Source organism: Arvicanthis niloticus, chromosome 21 (genome assembly GCF_011762505.2).
Source record: "Arvicanthis niloticus isolate mArvNil1 chromosome 21, mArvNil1.pat.X, whole genome shotgun sequence".
Taxonomy (NCBI): Eukaryota; Metazoa; Chordata; class Mammalia; order Rodentia; family Muridae; genus Arvicanthis; species Arvicanthis niloticus.
In genome coordinates, this window is record NC_047678.1 from 46,452,435 (window position 1) to 46,471,181 (window position 18,747).

Below are 18,747 nucleotides of genomic sequence, written 5' to 3' on the forward strand. Positions count from 1 at the left end.
ACCTGTCTGTGCGAGAGTTAGGCACAGGATGGGTGAGCACACGCAGGGGATCTGGATTAGGATGAGTTGAAGGCCAAGAGTCAAGTGAACCCACTCCAGTGAGCTCTGTGTGTTCATGTAAGCACAGGCACGTCCTAGGAGAAGTAAGACAGGGCATGAACCCCAGAGAACCTTCAGTTACAGGTGTACCAGTATGAACTCTGTAAGGACAGCACCCTCCAGGAAAAAGCCACTGTCACAGACACTTAGAGGAGGAGAGTCACCTTAGAGACGTGGGTGTTGGGAGCTGACTTTTAGCAGAAAGCAGCTATCAACTTTGCAGCCATCTCGAGCCTGTCAAGAGACTTGTTTTTCAACAGCCTACAAGAGCTGAGCACACTCTGATAACATCTTATTTATCCCACATAGCTTGTTTTGCTGTTTAGTGACCCCAGCTGCGTGGTACACGTGGTAAAGTGTCTTCTGCTGTGTTCCCATGCTTGTGCTTATAAATACCCAGGATGTCCTTGCACTATGAGAAACAATAGGGAGAGAGACGATAAACGAGAAACGGGACTTGGTCACACACTCTGGTTTGTCTCCATTCTTTGAGTTTCTTCCCCCACTCTCTCTCTTGACCAGAGCACTTAGTCCCAAAGCGTGGGGCAGTGTGGGTCCCAACACATGGTCAGCAATGATCAGCAGTGTTTAAAGACCGTGTGGAACAATAACTTCGAGAGTGGTAAGGAGGGAAAGAGGAGGGAACCTGAGGATGCTAGATTAAAGAATCCGGGTGAAAGGTCACCCAAGTTCCAAGAATCAAAAAAATTCCCTATCTCTAATTACTTCCAAGTGGATGGAATCTTACCAGGAGCCCAAAACCGGGTCTGATTCTGTTAGCTTAGCATTAGTGGCTTTCCTGCTTAGCAAGAGAAAGCATGCTCTAAATCACAGGGCTGCCTCTCACCCGCAGGTACTTGTTCGCAATGGCTGCCTCATTAAGTCCTCGCCATTGGTCATCTTTGGCACTGGCTTCCTTCAGGTCCACAAAGTAACCGGTGACTGGAGTCCGGCCTGAGTAGAGCGGAGGCTTCCACTGCAGAACCAGGGAGTTCTTCCTGACTTCACTGATTTTCAGGCTGTGTGGTGGTCCTGAGTCAGGGAGAGAGAGCAGCAGAAATCAGTGTGTGTGAGGAGACTCGCTCTGAGTTCACGCATAGTCACCCTTAGGATCTGTCATCTGACCCTCAGGATGGTAGTCTCTTTTGAAACCTATCAGTCTCCTGGAAGTAGGCATATTGTAGCCACTGTAGGTGTTCGTGGCTGCTATACCACACAACTTATTGAGCACAGGCTGTTTTAGAGTGAACACAGCCATAATTTATTTCAGTCACTGGGGGTAATTAGCACACAATCCACGGAAGCCTTGATAGCCTTCTGAAGAAAAGACTGTACCATGTGTGCTGTGCGTATGTGGCTGCAGATTTAGAGTCTAAACTATGATGTCACCATGTGTAGCTTTGTGTGACCACTGGCTGCTATTCAAGTGCATATCTCTTTTTTTTTTTTCAAATAAACAACTTCTGTCTAACCAACCAACCACAGTCACCTGAAGTGACTCACAGTGACTCGACGCCAGCTGCAAACACCGACATGCCTTGTTACGCTTCGGCATTTCGAAACTGGTGGTTCAATATTTGCTTTCTTATTTACTTTGGTTTAGCAATTTCAAGTATGTACCATTCTTGTTTTCCAATATCTTCTATGGAAATGTATTTAAATAGTAGCATCAAACAGTATGACATGTTCTGCTTAGCAAAGGGATTTAGTGACCATGAACTTGGGTCATCCTTGCAACTAGTGGGGCAGCCAGTCCTTTCTATAAGTGGGATTCGGTGCTGCTGTATCACCTCAGGGAAGAGGAAGGCTACAGTTCAAGTCCTGACTCTGCCAGTTACCTGTTCCCCTTGTGACTCTCTGTGTGTCATTTAATTTGCACCTCAGGTTAGTCACCTTCATAACAGAAGAATGACAAAGTACTTACGCTGTGTTCTAGGGCAGCTTCTGCACCTGCTTGCCCAATGCTCCTCGCTAAGTCGAGGATGCATCAGGGCGGCTGGTGTGGTGTTTCCTTACTGAGCACACCCGGCAACTTCTTCATCGACATGGCTACTTTGTGGGTGCTAAGTCTGTAGACAGTCACATTTATCTTTAAGAATTGTAAGAACTTGGAAACAGATCCATCTATGTGACAGTGGCAGAAAGAAGTTTTTTTTTTAACACCTGGCTCAAAGGCAGGTGTTTGCCTCTGCACATCTGCTCATGTTGAGAGCCTCAAACCTCTGCACATCTGCTCATGTTGAGAGCCTCAAACCTCTGCACATCTGCTCATGTTGAGAGCCTCAAGCCTCTTGCTTCTTTTGCTATTTGTTCACATGTGGAAGAAGTAAAGCAGAGAGGTATTTGCTGAGTAGGGCAATGTGGTAGTTCTTCAGGGGCACAGGGTTTCAAACAGAGGAAGGGGCAGTAGAACAGGTGGAGTGGGCAGGGTGGCTGCCATACAGGTTGCCTTCATGTGATCTGAAGTGTTCATACAACCTATGATGCTATCATGACAGTTGTTAGATATGTTGATTATCAAACCCAGGAGTTCTGTGTCATTCAGAACATTTGGATCAGATGACTTAATAAGTCTGTTAATATTCAGTGTTTATATTGGCTTGTTTTATGGCACCATATGAGGTATAGTCATGGCTAGGTTTTCCTGCTTACTGTTTTTTCTTCCTCTTATATCCAGCCACCCCCATGACAACCTCCAGAGAAGACTATTGGCCAGTCAGATTCCATGACTGTTGAGGGAAGGGTGTGGTATGTGAACATACAGTACTGGGGCTTAGTAGAGAGAAGCCAGGCTCCTAGCCCCATTCAGGCATGACAAGCCTGTGTAGGCAACTTAGTGAAGAGCTAGGAAGAGGGAGGAGGGCGGATAACAGGGAGAAGCCACCGTCTCCCCCTGATCTCTAGGGGATGATTTGGGTGTCAGAGCAGGGGAGAGCAGCATCAAAGAATGTGGGAAATGGTTTTGGACATAAATTTGCAATGCTCTTAATTGGCTTTTAAGAGACAAATGAAAAGTTCCTAAGTGCTCACTTGGCTCGAAGCGCGTGTTTCCGTCAGTCCCCCAGACAGAGGCTCGGCAGAGGCAGCTATGGGTTTTAGTTGAAATGGGAGCACGAGGAATTTATTTTCAAGTTTACATTGCTATCTACCATTTCATGTTATCACAAAACATTTTAGGTAAGCATAGCAAGTGGATTCCTGCCTCGTAAGTGCCATCGAGATAGCACCTCTGGTCATTCCAACTTGCTGGAGGAAAGGCACAGTTCCCGGCTTACCCGGAACAGCAATGGTCCATTCTTCACACTTGAAGCACTCGCTCACCGCGGAGGGTGCTCCCAGCCCTGCGATGTTCATGGCTGACACTTGGAACTGGTACACTGTGTTTTCCTTCAAGTTACTGATCTATAACGTGGATAACATCGAAAGCAGTTGTCAATGTTTCACCTATTTAGTTTTATGTGACAAAGCATCCTGCGGTGATCTAGTGTTTAACATGTCATTTATTTACTTCTTCTATTGGATGTATCCTAGGCTACAGCCTGTAAGTCACACCCTTTCATAATTACATCCCTGCTGTAACCTAAAGAGCATCTGCCTGTAACTTCAGCTCCAGGTACTCTGATGCCCTCTTTTGGCCTCTAAGGGTAGCTGCATGTCCACGTGGTATATGCTGACAAGCAGGTATACACACATACACATAAATAAAAATAAAATTCAAGAAACAGTAACTGTGCCAGGTGTGGTGTTGTGCAACTTTTATCTCAGCACTTGGGTGGGAGAGATAGGTGAGTCTCTGAGTCTGAGGCCTGCCTGGGCTAGATAGCAAGTTCTAGGTCTGAGGTGCTACGTAGTGTAGCCAAAAACCAGCAGTAAAACAACAAGACAAAACAGAAATAAACAAAAGACCCAAGTAACTTGTAATATTAAACACACAAGTCAATAATAAACAGTAGCTCATGAACTAGAAAGGGGATACATGAACTAAAATATCATAAGGTTTTATGTTTCCGAGATGAGAACAAAACAAAGAAAATGATACCAGATTCAAAACTTGTTCAGCCATATGTAGAAAATCAACCCCAAACCACAGGACATGTCTCTCAAGGTAAAGTCTCTCAAGGTAAAGTGGGAGAAGACGAAATGTGTTAAAATATTTTCAAGGCCAGTGTGATATCTCAATGCATAAAGACACCACGGAGCCTGCTGCCCACACAGGTGCTGCAAGCCTGCAAGCCTGACACCCACACAGGTGCTGCAAGCCTGCAAGCCTGACACCCACACAGTTGCAGCTGAGCCTGCTGCCCACACAGGCATCAATCCCCGGCACCCACAGGATGGGAACCTAAATCCTGCAAGTTGTCCTCTGACCTCCATATAGGTAGGAACACACAAAATTAATAAATGTGCACAAATGTTTTAAATATTCAAAAGCAGTCAATACATAACAGAAAAATACACTCGACAGAAAGACCAAGTGGAAAGACAGAACATAATAATATGGTGATTGGTTTTTTAAAAATCAGTAATAATGTTAAATATTCCCAAATAATATAAAATGTAAGCTGTTGGGCCAAGGGAACTAGTGTAATTCTGTAATTCTTTCTTTCTTTCTTTCTTTCTTTCTTTCTTTCTTTCTTTCTTTCTTTCTTTCTTTCTTTCTTTCTTTCTCTCTCTCTCTCTTTCTTTCTTTCTTTTTATGCAGAGTCTCAGCCCAGGCTGGCCTTGAATTCCTGACCCTCCTGCCTTCAACTCTACAGTACTAGGATCGTACACGTACGCCACGTGACTTAATTCTGTGCTATTTCTAAAACACATGAAAAGCATAAAGATACAGAAAGATTGAAAATTAAACGATAAAAAGTTACATGCCATGTAAACACCAACTAAAAGAAAAACCTGTTTGTTATCATCAACAACTGAAAACACTGCCTTTAGGGCCAAACTTACCATTAGCACAAAAGACTCACTTCGTCTTCCTGTTACAATGTCATCTCGAAATATATAAAGCAACACTTTAGATGAGCAGGTTTTCTGGTGAGATGATCCCGCACTTTTCTCCTCCTGCACTGTTCATACCATTCATTGGTATAAAATTCTAGCTTCTCTCAGCAGAATCTTATTCATTAACATTGCAGCAAGAAGCTTAGGTAGCAATCAGCAACAAAATCCAGTTTTGAAAATATATATATAATACATATATATTATATATAATACATATATATTATATATATGTATATTATATGTATGTAATATATTATATATGTATTATATATATTATATATGTGTATTATATGTATGTAATATATTATATATATGTGTGTATTATATGTATGATATATAAAATATATGTGTATATATATATATAATATATATAATATATATTCCCCCAAAGGACTACAGGCTGTTTTTATTCAATTAGTTGTCTATAGTACATTAAAATTAAAGGAGAAATAGTGTGTGACCACTCTGACTCGTTTAAAAAAAATAATTCAAATACTTCAAATTTACTTTTAACAAACAAGGACTAAAACAAAACTCTCTTTTCTCTGGTAACGCTGGCTACAAAGTAACTATAGCAAATGTCACGCTGATGTTGGAATGTCCCGACTGTCAGATAAAGACCAGGACTGGTGCTCTGGTCCAGTGGTAAAGGGCTTATCAGTCATGCATGACGCCCTGGCTTCCGGCCTTAGCACTTCAAAACCAAACGCAAAAACAAGGTTGTGTGGTGCATGTGCCTATAGCCCTGTGTGGTGGCATGTGCCTATAACCCTGTGTGGTGGCATGTGCCTATAACCCTGTGTGGTGCATGTGCCTATAACCCTGTGTGGTGCATGTGCCTATAGCCCTGTGTGGTGGCATGTGCCTATAACCCTGTGTGGTGGCATGTGCCTATAACCCTGTGTGGTGGCATGTGCCTATAACCCTGTGTGGTGGCATGTGCCTATAACCCTGTGTGGTGACATGTGCCTATAACCCCCATACTCAGATGTGAGGCAGGAGGAGGATTGCTGCAAAGGTCGAGGCCAGCCTGGGCACACAGGGTTGCACAGGAAGACCTCATATCAAACACACACACACACACACACACACACACACACACACACACACACCCAAAACCCCCAAAGGGGGTCTATAACGACAACATTGCTATTCCTGTTTGAGGTCATAGGTAGAAAGTTACGCAGGAAAAATGAAGCTTTGAGTGTAGGATTCGGATGTGAAGAAGTAAATGTATTATTCACATTTAATAGGATGATTTCTAGGAGAGTCCCAAAGAACTTATAAATTCATTTTTAAATTGACAAAAACTTAAACAGCCATATGTAAAAATCAGTGTATGCTATTTGTATTTTTTGTTTCTGTGAATTGTCCTCTGACCTCCATAAGCGTGCCCCCACCCCACAAAAACAAAAACAGATGGAGAAAGCTAATAATGTTGGAGGGTTGGAAGAATCAATACATTTAATATGCCAGTTACTCCTCAACATGCAGGTAAGTTCTACGAACCTTCCATCAGAAGTCTAACAGGTTTTAGTTTAACTTACTACTTTCCCTCAGCCTTTGTCTTGGTAGAAACCTAACTCCATAATTTATATCAAAGAGCTAAGAGTGACCCTTCAAACACAAGGAAACGTGGGAGGGGTCACTTGCCACGAAACTGTCATGACTGGACTCGTGGACTGTTAATTCAGAGGTGGGGGGAACATGAGGAAAATGAGCAAGACTTTGAATGAATACTAGAGAAGAGTATATGAACATGGAGCCTGTGTACAGGAAAAGACCTCGGAACTCATTTGACACTCACATTATCAAAGCCGAGAATGTTTGAATAGCTAAAGGTGGACAAGATGCAGACCAAGGATTCCACATACTTCAGGAAGCAGCAGAAAGCTGTGCAGAAGAGGGGAAGACGGACAGAGGCCCTAACTCAACAAGTCTAGTTGCCGAGAAACTGGCGCCTGTGTGTATTAGCACACGTGTGTAATGTCGTGGCTATATTGCTTGATGTGGCTAGAAACTGCAACCATAACTTTTATTCTGGATAGCTGTCATCTCTGAGGCTTACTGCCTCAGTCTGCTAACCTAGGCTTATTCCTAGAATCGTCTAGGCTCTGCACAATCTAAGGCAGGCCTAGAAGGTTTGAGTCTCTGAGACTTACTGCAGAATAAGCTCACCCTTTCCTAGTTCTTTCTGAGCTCTGGCTGGCTGATTCAACTCAGCTGTTCTGGCTCAAACTCTCAAAATTGACTGATTCAATCTAGCTCTCTCTCTCTCTCTCTCTCTCTCTCTCTCTCTCTCTCTCTCTCTCTCTCTCTCTCTCTCTCTCTGTCTCTCTCTCTCTCTCTGTCTCCTCCTCCCATGCCCCTGCCTCTGACTTTTTGCTCTGCTTGGTCTTTAACTCTGGCAATCTGTTCTAATCTGGTTCCTTCTCACTCACTGGCTCCCTCTGTCTTCACCCATATCTAGCTTCTCTCTCTGCAACCTGCTCTCTCTCACTGTCCTAGTGGAACTGCCTCCTTCCTCTCCGTGCTCTCTTAAATAGCTTCTCTTTCCTGTCTGGTCTGTAGGAGTTGAGCATATCCTACTCTGTCAAATCTTTCCCCGATTTGTCACTTTGTCTGTCTCTCAATTAGATGTCGATTTCAAGCATGGTGCTTCCTTCTACAAACTAGCTTTACCTTCATTGTTTGGGATTAAAGGTGTGTACTGAGGGTGTGTCTGGATTCCAGTCAGAGGGATTAGAGGTGTGTGCTAAGGGCTGAGCCACACCACAATTAGGAACAGATTTTTCCAGTAAATGATACAATCTCAGGGTTCACAGTGTGATCAAAATATCCTGCGACAACAACAACAACAACAAATCCATAAGATGGCCTGCACAGGAATCAGTAAGGGAATGAAGGGTATATTGAGGTACAGCTGTTTAGTGGAATACCATCTATAATGAAAAGCTGCACACAGCCACACGGAGAAGCTTAAAGGTCCAACTGTGTAGCTGGGTGTGGTGGTACACGCCTGTAACATTTGTGCTTTGGAGGATGAGGCAGTAAGAGTAAGTTTGAGGTCAGCCTGGGCCACCTAATGAGAACCCGTGACAGAAAACAAAAACAAGAGTTTTGTATTAGCATTCCTAGTCAGTGTTTGATATGTCATAGATTTCAAATGTTAAGGGGAAATGGTGTGGTGCTGATTTCAATGTAGGGTATTTCCTGGCCTGACCTGACCGTGACTGGACTCTAACTGTGTGTGTGTGTCCGTCTGTGAGTGCTGGGATTTGGCAACTGGACGTAGCAGGTGGTGCTCTAAGAATGGTCAGCAGCTGAGCCAACATAAAGAGTCTGAGGACCTGTGATCTGCACAGCAGTGATGTCCCACCCCACCCCACCCCACTCCCTGACACATGTCCTTCTTTCTGGGTATAAGAGCCACTATTATACGGAACACTCTACGAGGAGGAAGGTCAAGAAAGCTGGTCATGTCATCATGATTTTAACAGTGAAAATTAAAAGCAAACAAACAAACCAGAGATATTAGATCTAGCAACGTTTGAAGCTAGTGACATATATGACATATAGTTACAGATATTTTACAAGTTTTAAAAGAAAATGCTAGTTTTCACAATAAATGCACATTTTGTGGTAAATATTTTTTTTTAAATTACGCTTACATGTGTGAATCAGAAAATGTAAGTCCTGCGTGGCTAGCCGTACTTATCTACCAAGAGATGTCTTTTACAGAGTCACACCAGTGTTGACAATGAACACTGGAAAAATGACACAAATCCTTTAGCAGGTCCTGGGTGTGCACACGCCAACACTTCACCATTCACAGAGTGTGTCACGCCACAGAGAGTCTTGTTTGCTTACCTTGTATGCTGCATCGCTGACGGCCTTGATGTTGGCTTCCCTCCATTTTCCTGGTACCCCACCAACCACCTCTCGATAGTTCACATAATAGCCTGTTATCTCTGCCCCTCCGGTCGTATCTGGCTGCTTCCATCCAAGAACCATTGAGTCCCGGAAACTTTCAAGACAAGCGATGTCATAGGGTGGAGATGGCACGGCTGTCAGGAGACGGGTAGATCATAAGTAAGAGAGATGCATTTCTGAGTGTGAGTACAGTCACTATCCCCGCCTGGCACCATGTAAGAGGGCGCTAGACACAGGATGCAATAAAAGTGTGAGGTGGATCTGAAACTTAGCGCCTGGCTTGGTGTAGGAGAAGAAAAAAATAGACACTGAGAAAGTCCACTGAAACCATCAAATTAAGATTTTAGAAAATCTGTCTGGCAAAATGGTGTGTCCTCAAAAAGTAATCTTCTCCTCATAAGAGAAAATATCTGCCCCCCCCCAAGGAATCTACACTTTTGTTGTTTTGAGGTTTGTTTTTATTTGGCCTCTGATGATAACAGAATGTGTACATATCTTGGTTTCTATCTCAGTCTCCTTATTTTTTATTATTATCTCCATAGATTTCCAAATGGTTTGCATTCACATACCCTCGTCCTGATAGATACACTCCAGCCTGGAAAATACCTGGAGCCCTTGTCATAAACACCTTTAAAAATGTTTTTTACAGTACAGGGCACCATTTGCCATATATCTTTCTCTTGGTGGATACATGTTTATCACAGTATTTTTAACTCCTATGATTTTAAATTTCTGGTTTATAGCACATAAGGCTAGGTAGCTTTCCCTGCATCTGCTAGTGCCTGACTAGAAAAAAAAAATCTGAAGGACATTTCAAAACTTCTTGTATATTTACATGGCTTTGCTGGTCCCCTTTACATCTGGCCACTGAGGTGATAGTTTTCAATGAAGAAAGAAGGGTGCGGTGATGGCAAGAAGTCCTTCTAGGTATGCGGCACAGCAGAATGCTTTCAGGTGCTTGTTTGAATTATAAGAGTTACATAAATTATCCCATTCCTATTCAAAGCAACTTTTGGGAACAAAGAAGACCTTTGGAATGAAATCATTGCGTGCATGTGTGTGTGTGCATGTATGTGTGCGTGTGTGTGCGTGTGTGTGTGTGTGTGTGTGTGTGTGTGTGTGTATCCTGTTTCAGAGCACTTATGAAGATGATCCCACTTATTCTTGTTTACTGACATAAATAAGGGTTAAAAACAAGAAAGTAAAGGACTTACGAAAGCTGAGGTGAGGTAGAGATGGGCATGGACAGGAGACACTTAAAATTTATCAGTGTTTTTATATCATATATTGTCTCCTAGAACACACAAACCCAAAGCACCCACCCAGCTCATAATTAGCTTTCTAACAAATAACCTCCCATGAGTCCCTTCTGGGAAGGAGTATTATGGGATGTAGCCCTCCATGACTATAATACCACACCGAGATTTTCACATCTGCTAAGAACTAGTGATTTGAATGAAATATGAAGAGTTGCTTAAAAGCCTCTTCATATTTGAACAATGGAAACTAGAACTCTGACCTCAGTACACTGTCACTTCCTCATGACATATTTTCCTGTGCATGTCCTGAGCGTGACCATGTCAAAGAGCTGCACACAACCTGGTTGGTCATCAAGTCCTTCCTACCCTCATGTCTAGGGTGTAGAGTATCTTCCCGACTAACTCCCCTTCATCCAAAAGGGTCCTGTAAACATTTTTGTCATTGCTAAGCCTAAGAAATAACGCATAAACGCCGACCCCACAAGGTGACTCTGGTAGTGTGTCAGATCAAAGCATGTTGAATGGCTGGTAGAAACATAAAATTCAGAAGCAACATGAGGCGTGAACACAGAGGAAGCATGTGATCGGACAATGAAGGTGAGGGCAGTGATGGAGACGGATGGATGAAGAGCTGGACTTGAGTTCTCACCTACTGGATCCTTCTTCTTTTTTGGAGGCTCAGATTTGCTTTGCTCCTGGGGAGCTACCTCCTGGGACGGTGGGCTGAGCTCCTCCTGAACTGATTCACTTACTTTACTTACTTCTTTCTGGCCCCGGCTGGAAGGGCTACTGGGTGGTGAAGGTTTATTGGGTTTGCTACTGAGCAAAGCATCTTTCTGAAAGGTTGGTGGGGAGGCTCCATTCATGCCCCCCCTGGAGTCTGTTAGTCCACCAGGCGTATCACTCAGTCGAGGCCACACATCTGGAGACACTCCTCCCCCTACAGTCACCAGACAACAACAGAAACGACATGAGCCAGACCCTGTACACGTTACTCTTGAAGCAAAAGAAACATGGACAGTTAGGACTGCAAGCAGAGCAGAAAACCATCTTGGCTTAACAATTTGCACCAGGGAACATTTCAGCATTTCCCATAGTTTGGAAGAAGAAGAAACAAGAACAGAAACAAACTGCAGACAAAACAGGAACCATTTGTATTTGAAGAACCCAAGGGGTTATTTTAGTGTATACAGGAAAAAGCAATCTCAGACATCTCTTGGGAGATAGATGCTCTAATATTCAACAGAATAGAGAAAGGACCACAAAGTGCACAGACACAAAATTAAAGACACTGACTGTATAACAGTTATATAAATCATGACTGTTAGTGCAACAGCAATGTTGTACCTCTCAACCCATAAAAAATGACATGTCTGCTACTGTACACCTTACACTAAGGCCAAAGGAGAAAGCCATCAAATCTGATTGTTGCAGCTCTGTTGCTCTAGATTTTGAGACAGCTTTTTGCTATGTAGCCCAGGTCCTTGAGTTCATAATTCTCCTGCTTCGGCTTCCCCAGTTGTTGGGATTATAGGTGCATTCCATCATACCCACCCAATCTTTTTTTCAGTGATACTGGGACTTTACACATCATAACTATGTGCTCTATTACTGAGACCCATACCCAATCAGATATTTCCATTAATATGTTAGCATATTGCACAGTTTATTTCTGTTTTTCTGAGCTAGCTCTATCCAAGATTGGGAGGTACAACACATGTATACATGTAATTACCTTTTAATGATGTTACTCTGTTGGTTAGTTTGCAAACAGATGAAACGTGTGCTTAAGTAACCACATGGGTCTCGCATGAATTTCAGCGGCATGGTAATATGCTGTTAGGAGGAAGCCAGGCTCTGTTGCAGATGAAATGGCTTTTGGATGCAGTATGATACACGTTACGGTGATGTACCGCTTCGTGGAAGCGGGGTGGCCTGCCAGGTCCCAGGATGAACATGAAGTTAACATGGAGGTTCGTACACTGGGGAGTGTCTGAGGAGACTGGATGTAAAGATGGACATGCTATGGATGTAGACACTGTAGACACTGGTAAGTGATGGAGACCTGTAAAACGCTGGCTATGGAAGGTTAGTGTCAGCTGGAGTCAGAGAAAATGGCCGTTTAATAATGGAATCGCGGAGAGAAATTAGAAACTTTAAACCACATATGGAAATGATGGAAAGTTAGAAAAATCCAGTATTTTCCTTGAGCGGTTTACATAAAGGGAACTTACCAATAGCGGCTTTGACTTCAATAGCTTCCGAATCCTGGGAATATTCACTCAGTCCAGCTGCGTTCACTGCTCTGACCCGGAAAATATAGCTCTGACCAGTTGTCAATCCATGGCAAGTAAATCTAAAGATGAAAGCAAGCTCTCAGAGCCTTTCCTAGGAGGAGCATTAGGGGAAGTGACTGGCAGCTTAAATGAAAGATCTGGACAGCCTGGGTCGTTCTGAGAAGATTCATTTTTCAAAAAGGAGAAAAAGACACTGAGAGCTTCCAGTAATATATACACCTTAGACAAGAAGGCCATGTGGGCAATTTATAAAACTCACTCTGTCAGAGAGAAAAAGGAAGAGAGAGACAGAGAGAGAGAGAGACATGGACAGAGAGAGACAGAGAGAGAGAAAGACAGAGACAGAGATACAGAGAGAGACAGAGAGAAACAGAGACAGAGAGAGACAGAGACAGAGATCAATCCTGGCTTCCCCTGAATGTTCATCAGAAAATGTTCAACAGGGAAACAATAAGACTACCACATATTAATTCTGTATAATGATAAACTTGATAGAATTTAAAATATCATTAGTGGGTCTAGCACAAATGAGGTACTTGATAAATAATGGGTCTGTTGACAACATTATGGGTAGCTACTTCAGGTATATACTTAAAATGTAAGGGACTGGTAAATCCTATCACAGTAACCTAAGTACTACCTCCTTTATGCTAGGGAAGGAATCATCGCTTGAGAAATCGCACTGGAATCTGGTTCCAGAACTACGGTTTGGATACAAAGCTCCAACAGGAAGGTATGAATCCATGGTAGCTTCACATTTAAAACCACCCTACTTCTCAACAGCTGCTATAGCTATAAGTGGCATTCCATGGATCACTGTAACATGAAAATCAGCCCTTCAGACTGTAACCCAAAGGAAGTAACAGTTATGCTAATGACACTATGACCACCTGCTGTTCAAATATTTAATAAGGGAAGTGGTATCTTTCAGTCTAGGTAGGGTCAAGCTGGTTTGGTGAATATTTATTGAGCATTTCAGGGGGTCACTGCATTGGACTAGTTATAGATACAAAGATTAATAACACAATGTCTGCCTTTCACTGGCTCCTGATTTTGTTGTTAAAGGTAGATGCTGGGTTACAGGGCTTCGAAATACCCCAGGATAGAGATGGGATGCACAGACATTTCAGTCTAAGAAACAAATGTCACATGAAACATCCTCTCCCCTTTAACCTGTGGTCTCCAGCCTCTTGGCTTCTGCTTCCTCTACTGCTCTGGGAGTCTGTGGCCTTGGGAAAGGGCCAAGTAGAAGCTACCCCACAAGCCCATCAGATACTTTCTAGGGATGCTTTTCAGATTGGTCCTCAACTAAAGCCGGCTTGCTGGTTGAGTAAATAATTAAAAGCAAAGAAAAAAAAAAACCCAACTTTCCCCACACTGAAAACAGATACAGAGAGGTGGCAAACTATCCGAATGTCCTTGTTTCTATGGGATTTTCTGTCTGCTTGGTCCTGGGTTTCACCATGCTGATGTTCAGAATTTGTAAAGTGCTGATAGTCTGTTCTCTGTTCTTTCAAAATACCAAGGTATACACATTTAGTAGAGTATGCTATGTCCTCAGAGACTAATATTACTCTGTATATGAAAGACCATCGAGTATCAATGGAAAAAAATACTCAAAAGAATTAGGGAAGAATCATAAAATAAGCTTTTAGGTGGTGTTTTATGTTTCTTTTAAGTGTTTGACATGACAAGTCCTTTTTCCCAAATATATTACACTAGCCATGCTTGTCTTTAAATCCATTTGACTAGTTAAACTAAATGTGTATATGTCTTCTTAATTGTTTTTACATTATTTCTGTATGTTCAAGGGTGTGCCTGTATATGGAGATCAGAAGAGACTGTCAGAACCCCTGGAGCTGGAGTTACAAGGGTTGTGAATCTCCCAATGTGTGCTAGGAACTAAACCGAAGGCCTCTGCAAGACCAGTATACACTTTGACTGCTTAGTCATCACTGTAACCGTGTGTGTGTGTGTGTGTGTGTGTGTGTGTGTGTGTGTGTGTTTTCTTCCACTGGATGTGTGTACTACATGTAGTTACAGTGATCCTGGAACACACACGCACACATGAACACACACATGTGCAAGTGTACACACGCACATGGACACGCACACAGACACATTACCGTGAGCCCTTCACCGGGTTGTTGTTGCAGGGCTCCCACTCGCCAGAGCCAACCACACTGCACTCAATGTAGTACCCAACCAGTTCTTTGGCATCCTTGGACTCCTCCCAAGAAACCACCACCGAGGTATCTGTATTTCTACTTGGGATGATTTTGCCAGGGGCTTTGGGGATATCTGTGTAAAGAAGAAAATGGTGATCAAACTCAAGGTCAAACTCAAGGTCACTTGGTATATTTCATTTCCATCACATGTGAAAACACACATGTGTAAATATTTTTGCACAATTACGTAAAACATATAACTTGCTCTGGTTTATAATGAATTGTGCTAAAGAAATGTTATTTAGGAAGCACATTAGTAAATGAAATGTCTATGGACACTGAAAACTATAGCCACTGTTGAAACCTGTGATGTTTGCTTTGCACGAATGAAGCCACACTATTTAATTCTTGCTGGGAATTTTTTCTTGACCCACAAGGTCATAGTTGCCTGGTCTGACACTACACTTACCAAGTTTGTCCCCTACGACGGTCACTTCAGTTGTTTCTGAGGGTTCACCAACTCCTGCTGAATTTGAGCAGCGGACACGGAAGCGGTAAGATTTCCCCTCCACCAGGTCAAACAGAGCAAAGCGAGGAGACTTCACTGGGAGTTCTGTGTTGACACGCTGCCAGTTTTCTGTTCCCACGTCACACTGCAACAGAGACAATGACATCACTGGAAGCCCCTGAGGCATGCAGAGGGCCCATGCTTATTTACCTGCCAACAAACCACCCTGTTTTCTAGAGCTGCTCTGGAGAAGAGGTGTGGAAGAAGGGACATCTGAAGGCCACAGGACGATACATCAAATGCAGCTTTTTAGTGTTTGATAAACTATTTTAACACTTTGTTTATTTGAATATAGACAAGCTATCCATCTATAGAAGTCTTTACCTCAAGGATAGGGTTGGTGGCTTCATTAAACTGACTTCAATACTTAAATTTGTGAAACATTGTTTCCAGTCTGCACTTAGCTGCCACCTCTCCAGAAACACTTGATTAGATCACCTCCCTTCACCAGTCTGGAAGTATTCAGGGCCTTATCTTGCCATCTTGCCCTTCTGTATTTAGTGATCAAAACATTTGTCACTAGTAGAAATGTATTGTCTCTCTACCAGAGGGTGTATTCCATCAGCTCAGGGGACCTCCTTGCTCACTGCCTCAGCCTTGAAGGGCACTCAGAGTTTCTTCTCTGAATGAACAAATGTGTAAGGTTATAGAAAATCCAAAGATGCTCCTTTGTGAAACAGTGCCCGATTTTTAGAATAAATCATAAAATGCTTTTTTAAAAAACCCACAAATAAATTTAAAGAGATTCAAAGGTATAGTGGTATACATATGTTACCTCAGCCTTCAGGAGGCTGAAACAGGAGGAAAGCCATGAGTTTGAAGACACACTGAACTACAGTGACTTCCAGGCCAGCTGAGATGCAGAGCAGACTCTGTCTCAAAAAAAAAAAAAAATGAAAAAATAAAAATAAAAAATTAAGCAATGAATGAATAAATTCTATTTCTACAGTGACTTGGAATCCCTTGAGTAAAGATGTATTTATTAGTTGTCAGGACACAGCACAGTACGACAACAAGTCTAACAGGACGGGGCACAGTCTGAAACAAGTCAAAGACCTTCTCTAACCTATTCCCAGCTCTGTTCATGGTCAGCAAAAGCACAAACTCTGTTGTTCTTGCCTGAGTTTGCTACAGGTTAAAAATTTTTCAACATAGTCTCCCAGAAAGCTGTGTTTTGTGATAGGCAGACTGGCTGTCAAAGATAACACACAAGTGTCCAGTACACTATTCAGCATGATCTCTGCTGACTTGACATGATTTGGGAGCATGGCTGAAGGGAACCGAAGGGTCCGGTCCCAGCTAGTAAAGAGCTGGATGACCTTGGAATGTGAAATGGGTGCTTCTGACCTTAACATTGTCATCTGTGTAACGGGTAAATTTAACAAAGTGAGACTGGGATCCCTCCAGTAGAGCTCACTGGTGAAGTGTCATCCGTATGTGTGATCTGCTTCTGTGAGCGATGGAATAACCCCCCCCCCCCGCCCACATCTTTATATTCCTGGTGTGCCTCCTCAGAAGCAATTATTAATCACTGTTTACTTTCATAATAAAAAACCCCAATATCTGCGTTCTGCTGTGCTATGGACGATATAAGCCATTATAGCTTTAGCCAGCTTAACTGCAGTCTCATCATTATTGAGAGGAGCAGATCTAAGCTTTGGAAGCAGCCCAGCATAGTGCAGGTAGATTATCCCTTATTTCAAATGCTCAGAACGACAAGTGTGTACAATTCTAGAATTGTGCATGCATATGTGTGTGTGTGTGTGTGTGTGTGTGTGTGTGTGTGTGTAAAATCTACATAGACTTTAACTATTTAATTATCCTCAACCCAAAATCCAAAACATTTTGAGCGTGTTGGACTGGATCGTGAATTTGGATTTTTGGACTGGAGATGTTCATCAATAGTCTGATTTATGGATCCATGCCAAGATTGCCCATGTTCAAATCCTACCTCTGCTTTGTACCTACTGTGTGATCTGGGGCAAATTATAAGACCTATAAATGACTCCGTTTCCTTATTTATAAAGTAGGTACCATGACCCTCACAGGGTTGATCTTAAGAGTTAAGAAGGTAACTAGCAAGCGCCCTTCTTTCTGCGGCCTCTGGTAAACACCACTTATTTTCATTCCTAAAGCTAGAAGCAGTGTGAGCCGGTGACATTGTTCTGTGCCTGACATAATCAGATTTTTTTTTAAAGAAAAATGAGAGAAAATACCCCAGACATGAGATACCTGAGGGAAAGTTTGAGGCTGGAAAGAATACTGTAGGATGTGGTAATTTAAAAGAAGACCTCGATTCACCTAGTTCTCTCCTTACTGAGGCCCTCAGTTTCAACTTAGGAATCACAGGCATAGCTTCAATGTTTGACTATGAGCCTGTAACACGACAGACTAGCACATAGCTCACATGCATACAAATCCCCCATGAAAGTTCCATCAAGTACAAGCATAGGATAGCCTAGGAGATAGCCTAGGCTATATGAACATTCTAGGTTGGTGAAAAACATGTCAGGTGACCAGTAAGTAAACCTGCACAAAGGCCAATGCCTCATAAATGGTTCATCAGAAATAACTAGACTTAGAGCATAATGGTTTGATATTTAGAAAAATCTGTAAATGCATCCTAGGTCTCTGCACATCCTAGGTCTCTGCACATGCTAGGTCTCTGCACATCCTAGGTCATCTGTGCCCTAACTCCTCCAGCATCCCGGATGCTCTAAGAGTGAGGTACCCTCTCTGCAGCTTTTCCATGCAGTGCTGTACTCTTAAATATTATCATCTATTCCATCCAACTGAGCATGCTGGTAAAAATAATGTATTTAATTGTTTAATAACAGATGACATGTATTTTGAGCTGGGAAAGTTACAGACTTTCATGGAAAATTTCAGATTGATGTGATGACCAGAGGAAAAAGTCAACAGAAGCCTGTGCTGACTCATGTGAAGACCATGTCTCAGGGTGGGTTGTTATGCGTCATTGTTCCAGCAAAATGGTAATTACAGTCCCAGGGTTAATTCAGAGCCTCTTCCTGTAGAGCGTGTCAAAGAAATGCAGGGAGCGTGGGTGTGTGTGAAATATACCAGGAAGTATACGTTTAGCTATTACTCTATCACTGCTTCTATTAAAGTAGAAAGAATGCCTAGGATACCACCCAAGTTATATTTTATTTGGGGATAACATTTATAAAATATGAAACTATGAATATACTTTTAGGTTTCATAAAACCGGACTCTTGGAAGATGCCTATGTCACACAGGAAAGCGTCAGGAGTTTATTGTTAGCAATTTGCTGGAGATAAGAAGGGAGTCATCCCACATCGGGGACCTCAGAAAAGTTCACTGCAAGAAAAGTAATTAATGATAAGGAAAAGTCACAGGCCTTGACATGTGTTACTCTGGTGCAATTCCTAAGAGCCACCCAT

General features: G+C 42.6%; 1 protein-coding gene across 2 annotated transcripts in view; it reads right to left on the reverse strand.

Annotated features, from left to right (window-relative positions):
* Window positions 1–18,747, reverse strand: part of Myom1 (myomesin 1) — a 127,149-nt gene that overhangs the window by 40,430 nt on the left and 67,972 nt on the right. Inside the window, exons 15-21 of one of the 2 annotated variants that reach the window (XM_034484556.2) lie at window positions 15,227–15,410; window positions 14,716–14,890; window positions 12,527–12,648; window positions 10,942–11,232; window positions 8,971–9,167; window positions 3,375–3,501; window positions 947–1,131 (exon numbers count right to left, since the gene is read on the reverse strand). In XM_034484556.2, the coding sequence (XP_034340447.1) occupies window positions 947–1,131; window positions 3,375–3,501; window positions 8,971–9,167; window positions 10,942–11,232; window positions 12,527–12,648; window positions 14,716–14,890; window positions 15,227–15,410 (1,281 nt within the window). The remainder of the gene's footprint in view (window positions 1–946; window positions 1,132–3,374; window positions 3,502–8,970; window positions 9,168–10,941; window positions 11,233–12,526; window positions 12,649–14,715; window positions 14,891–15,226; window positions 15,411–18,747) is intronic. The other variant, XM_034484557.2, reaches the window with a different exon arrangement.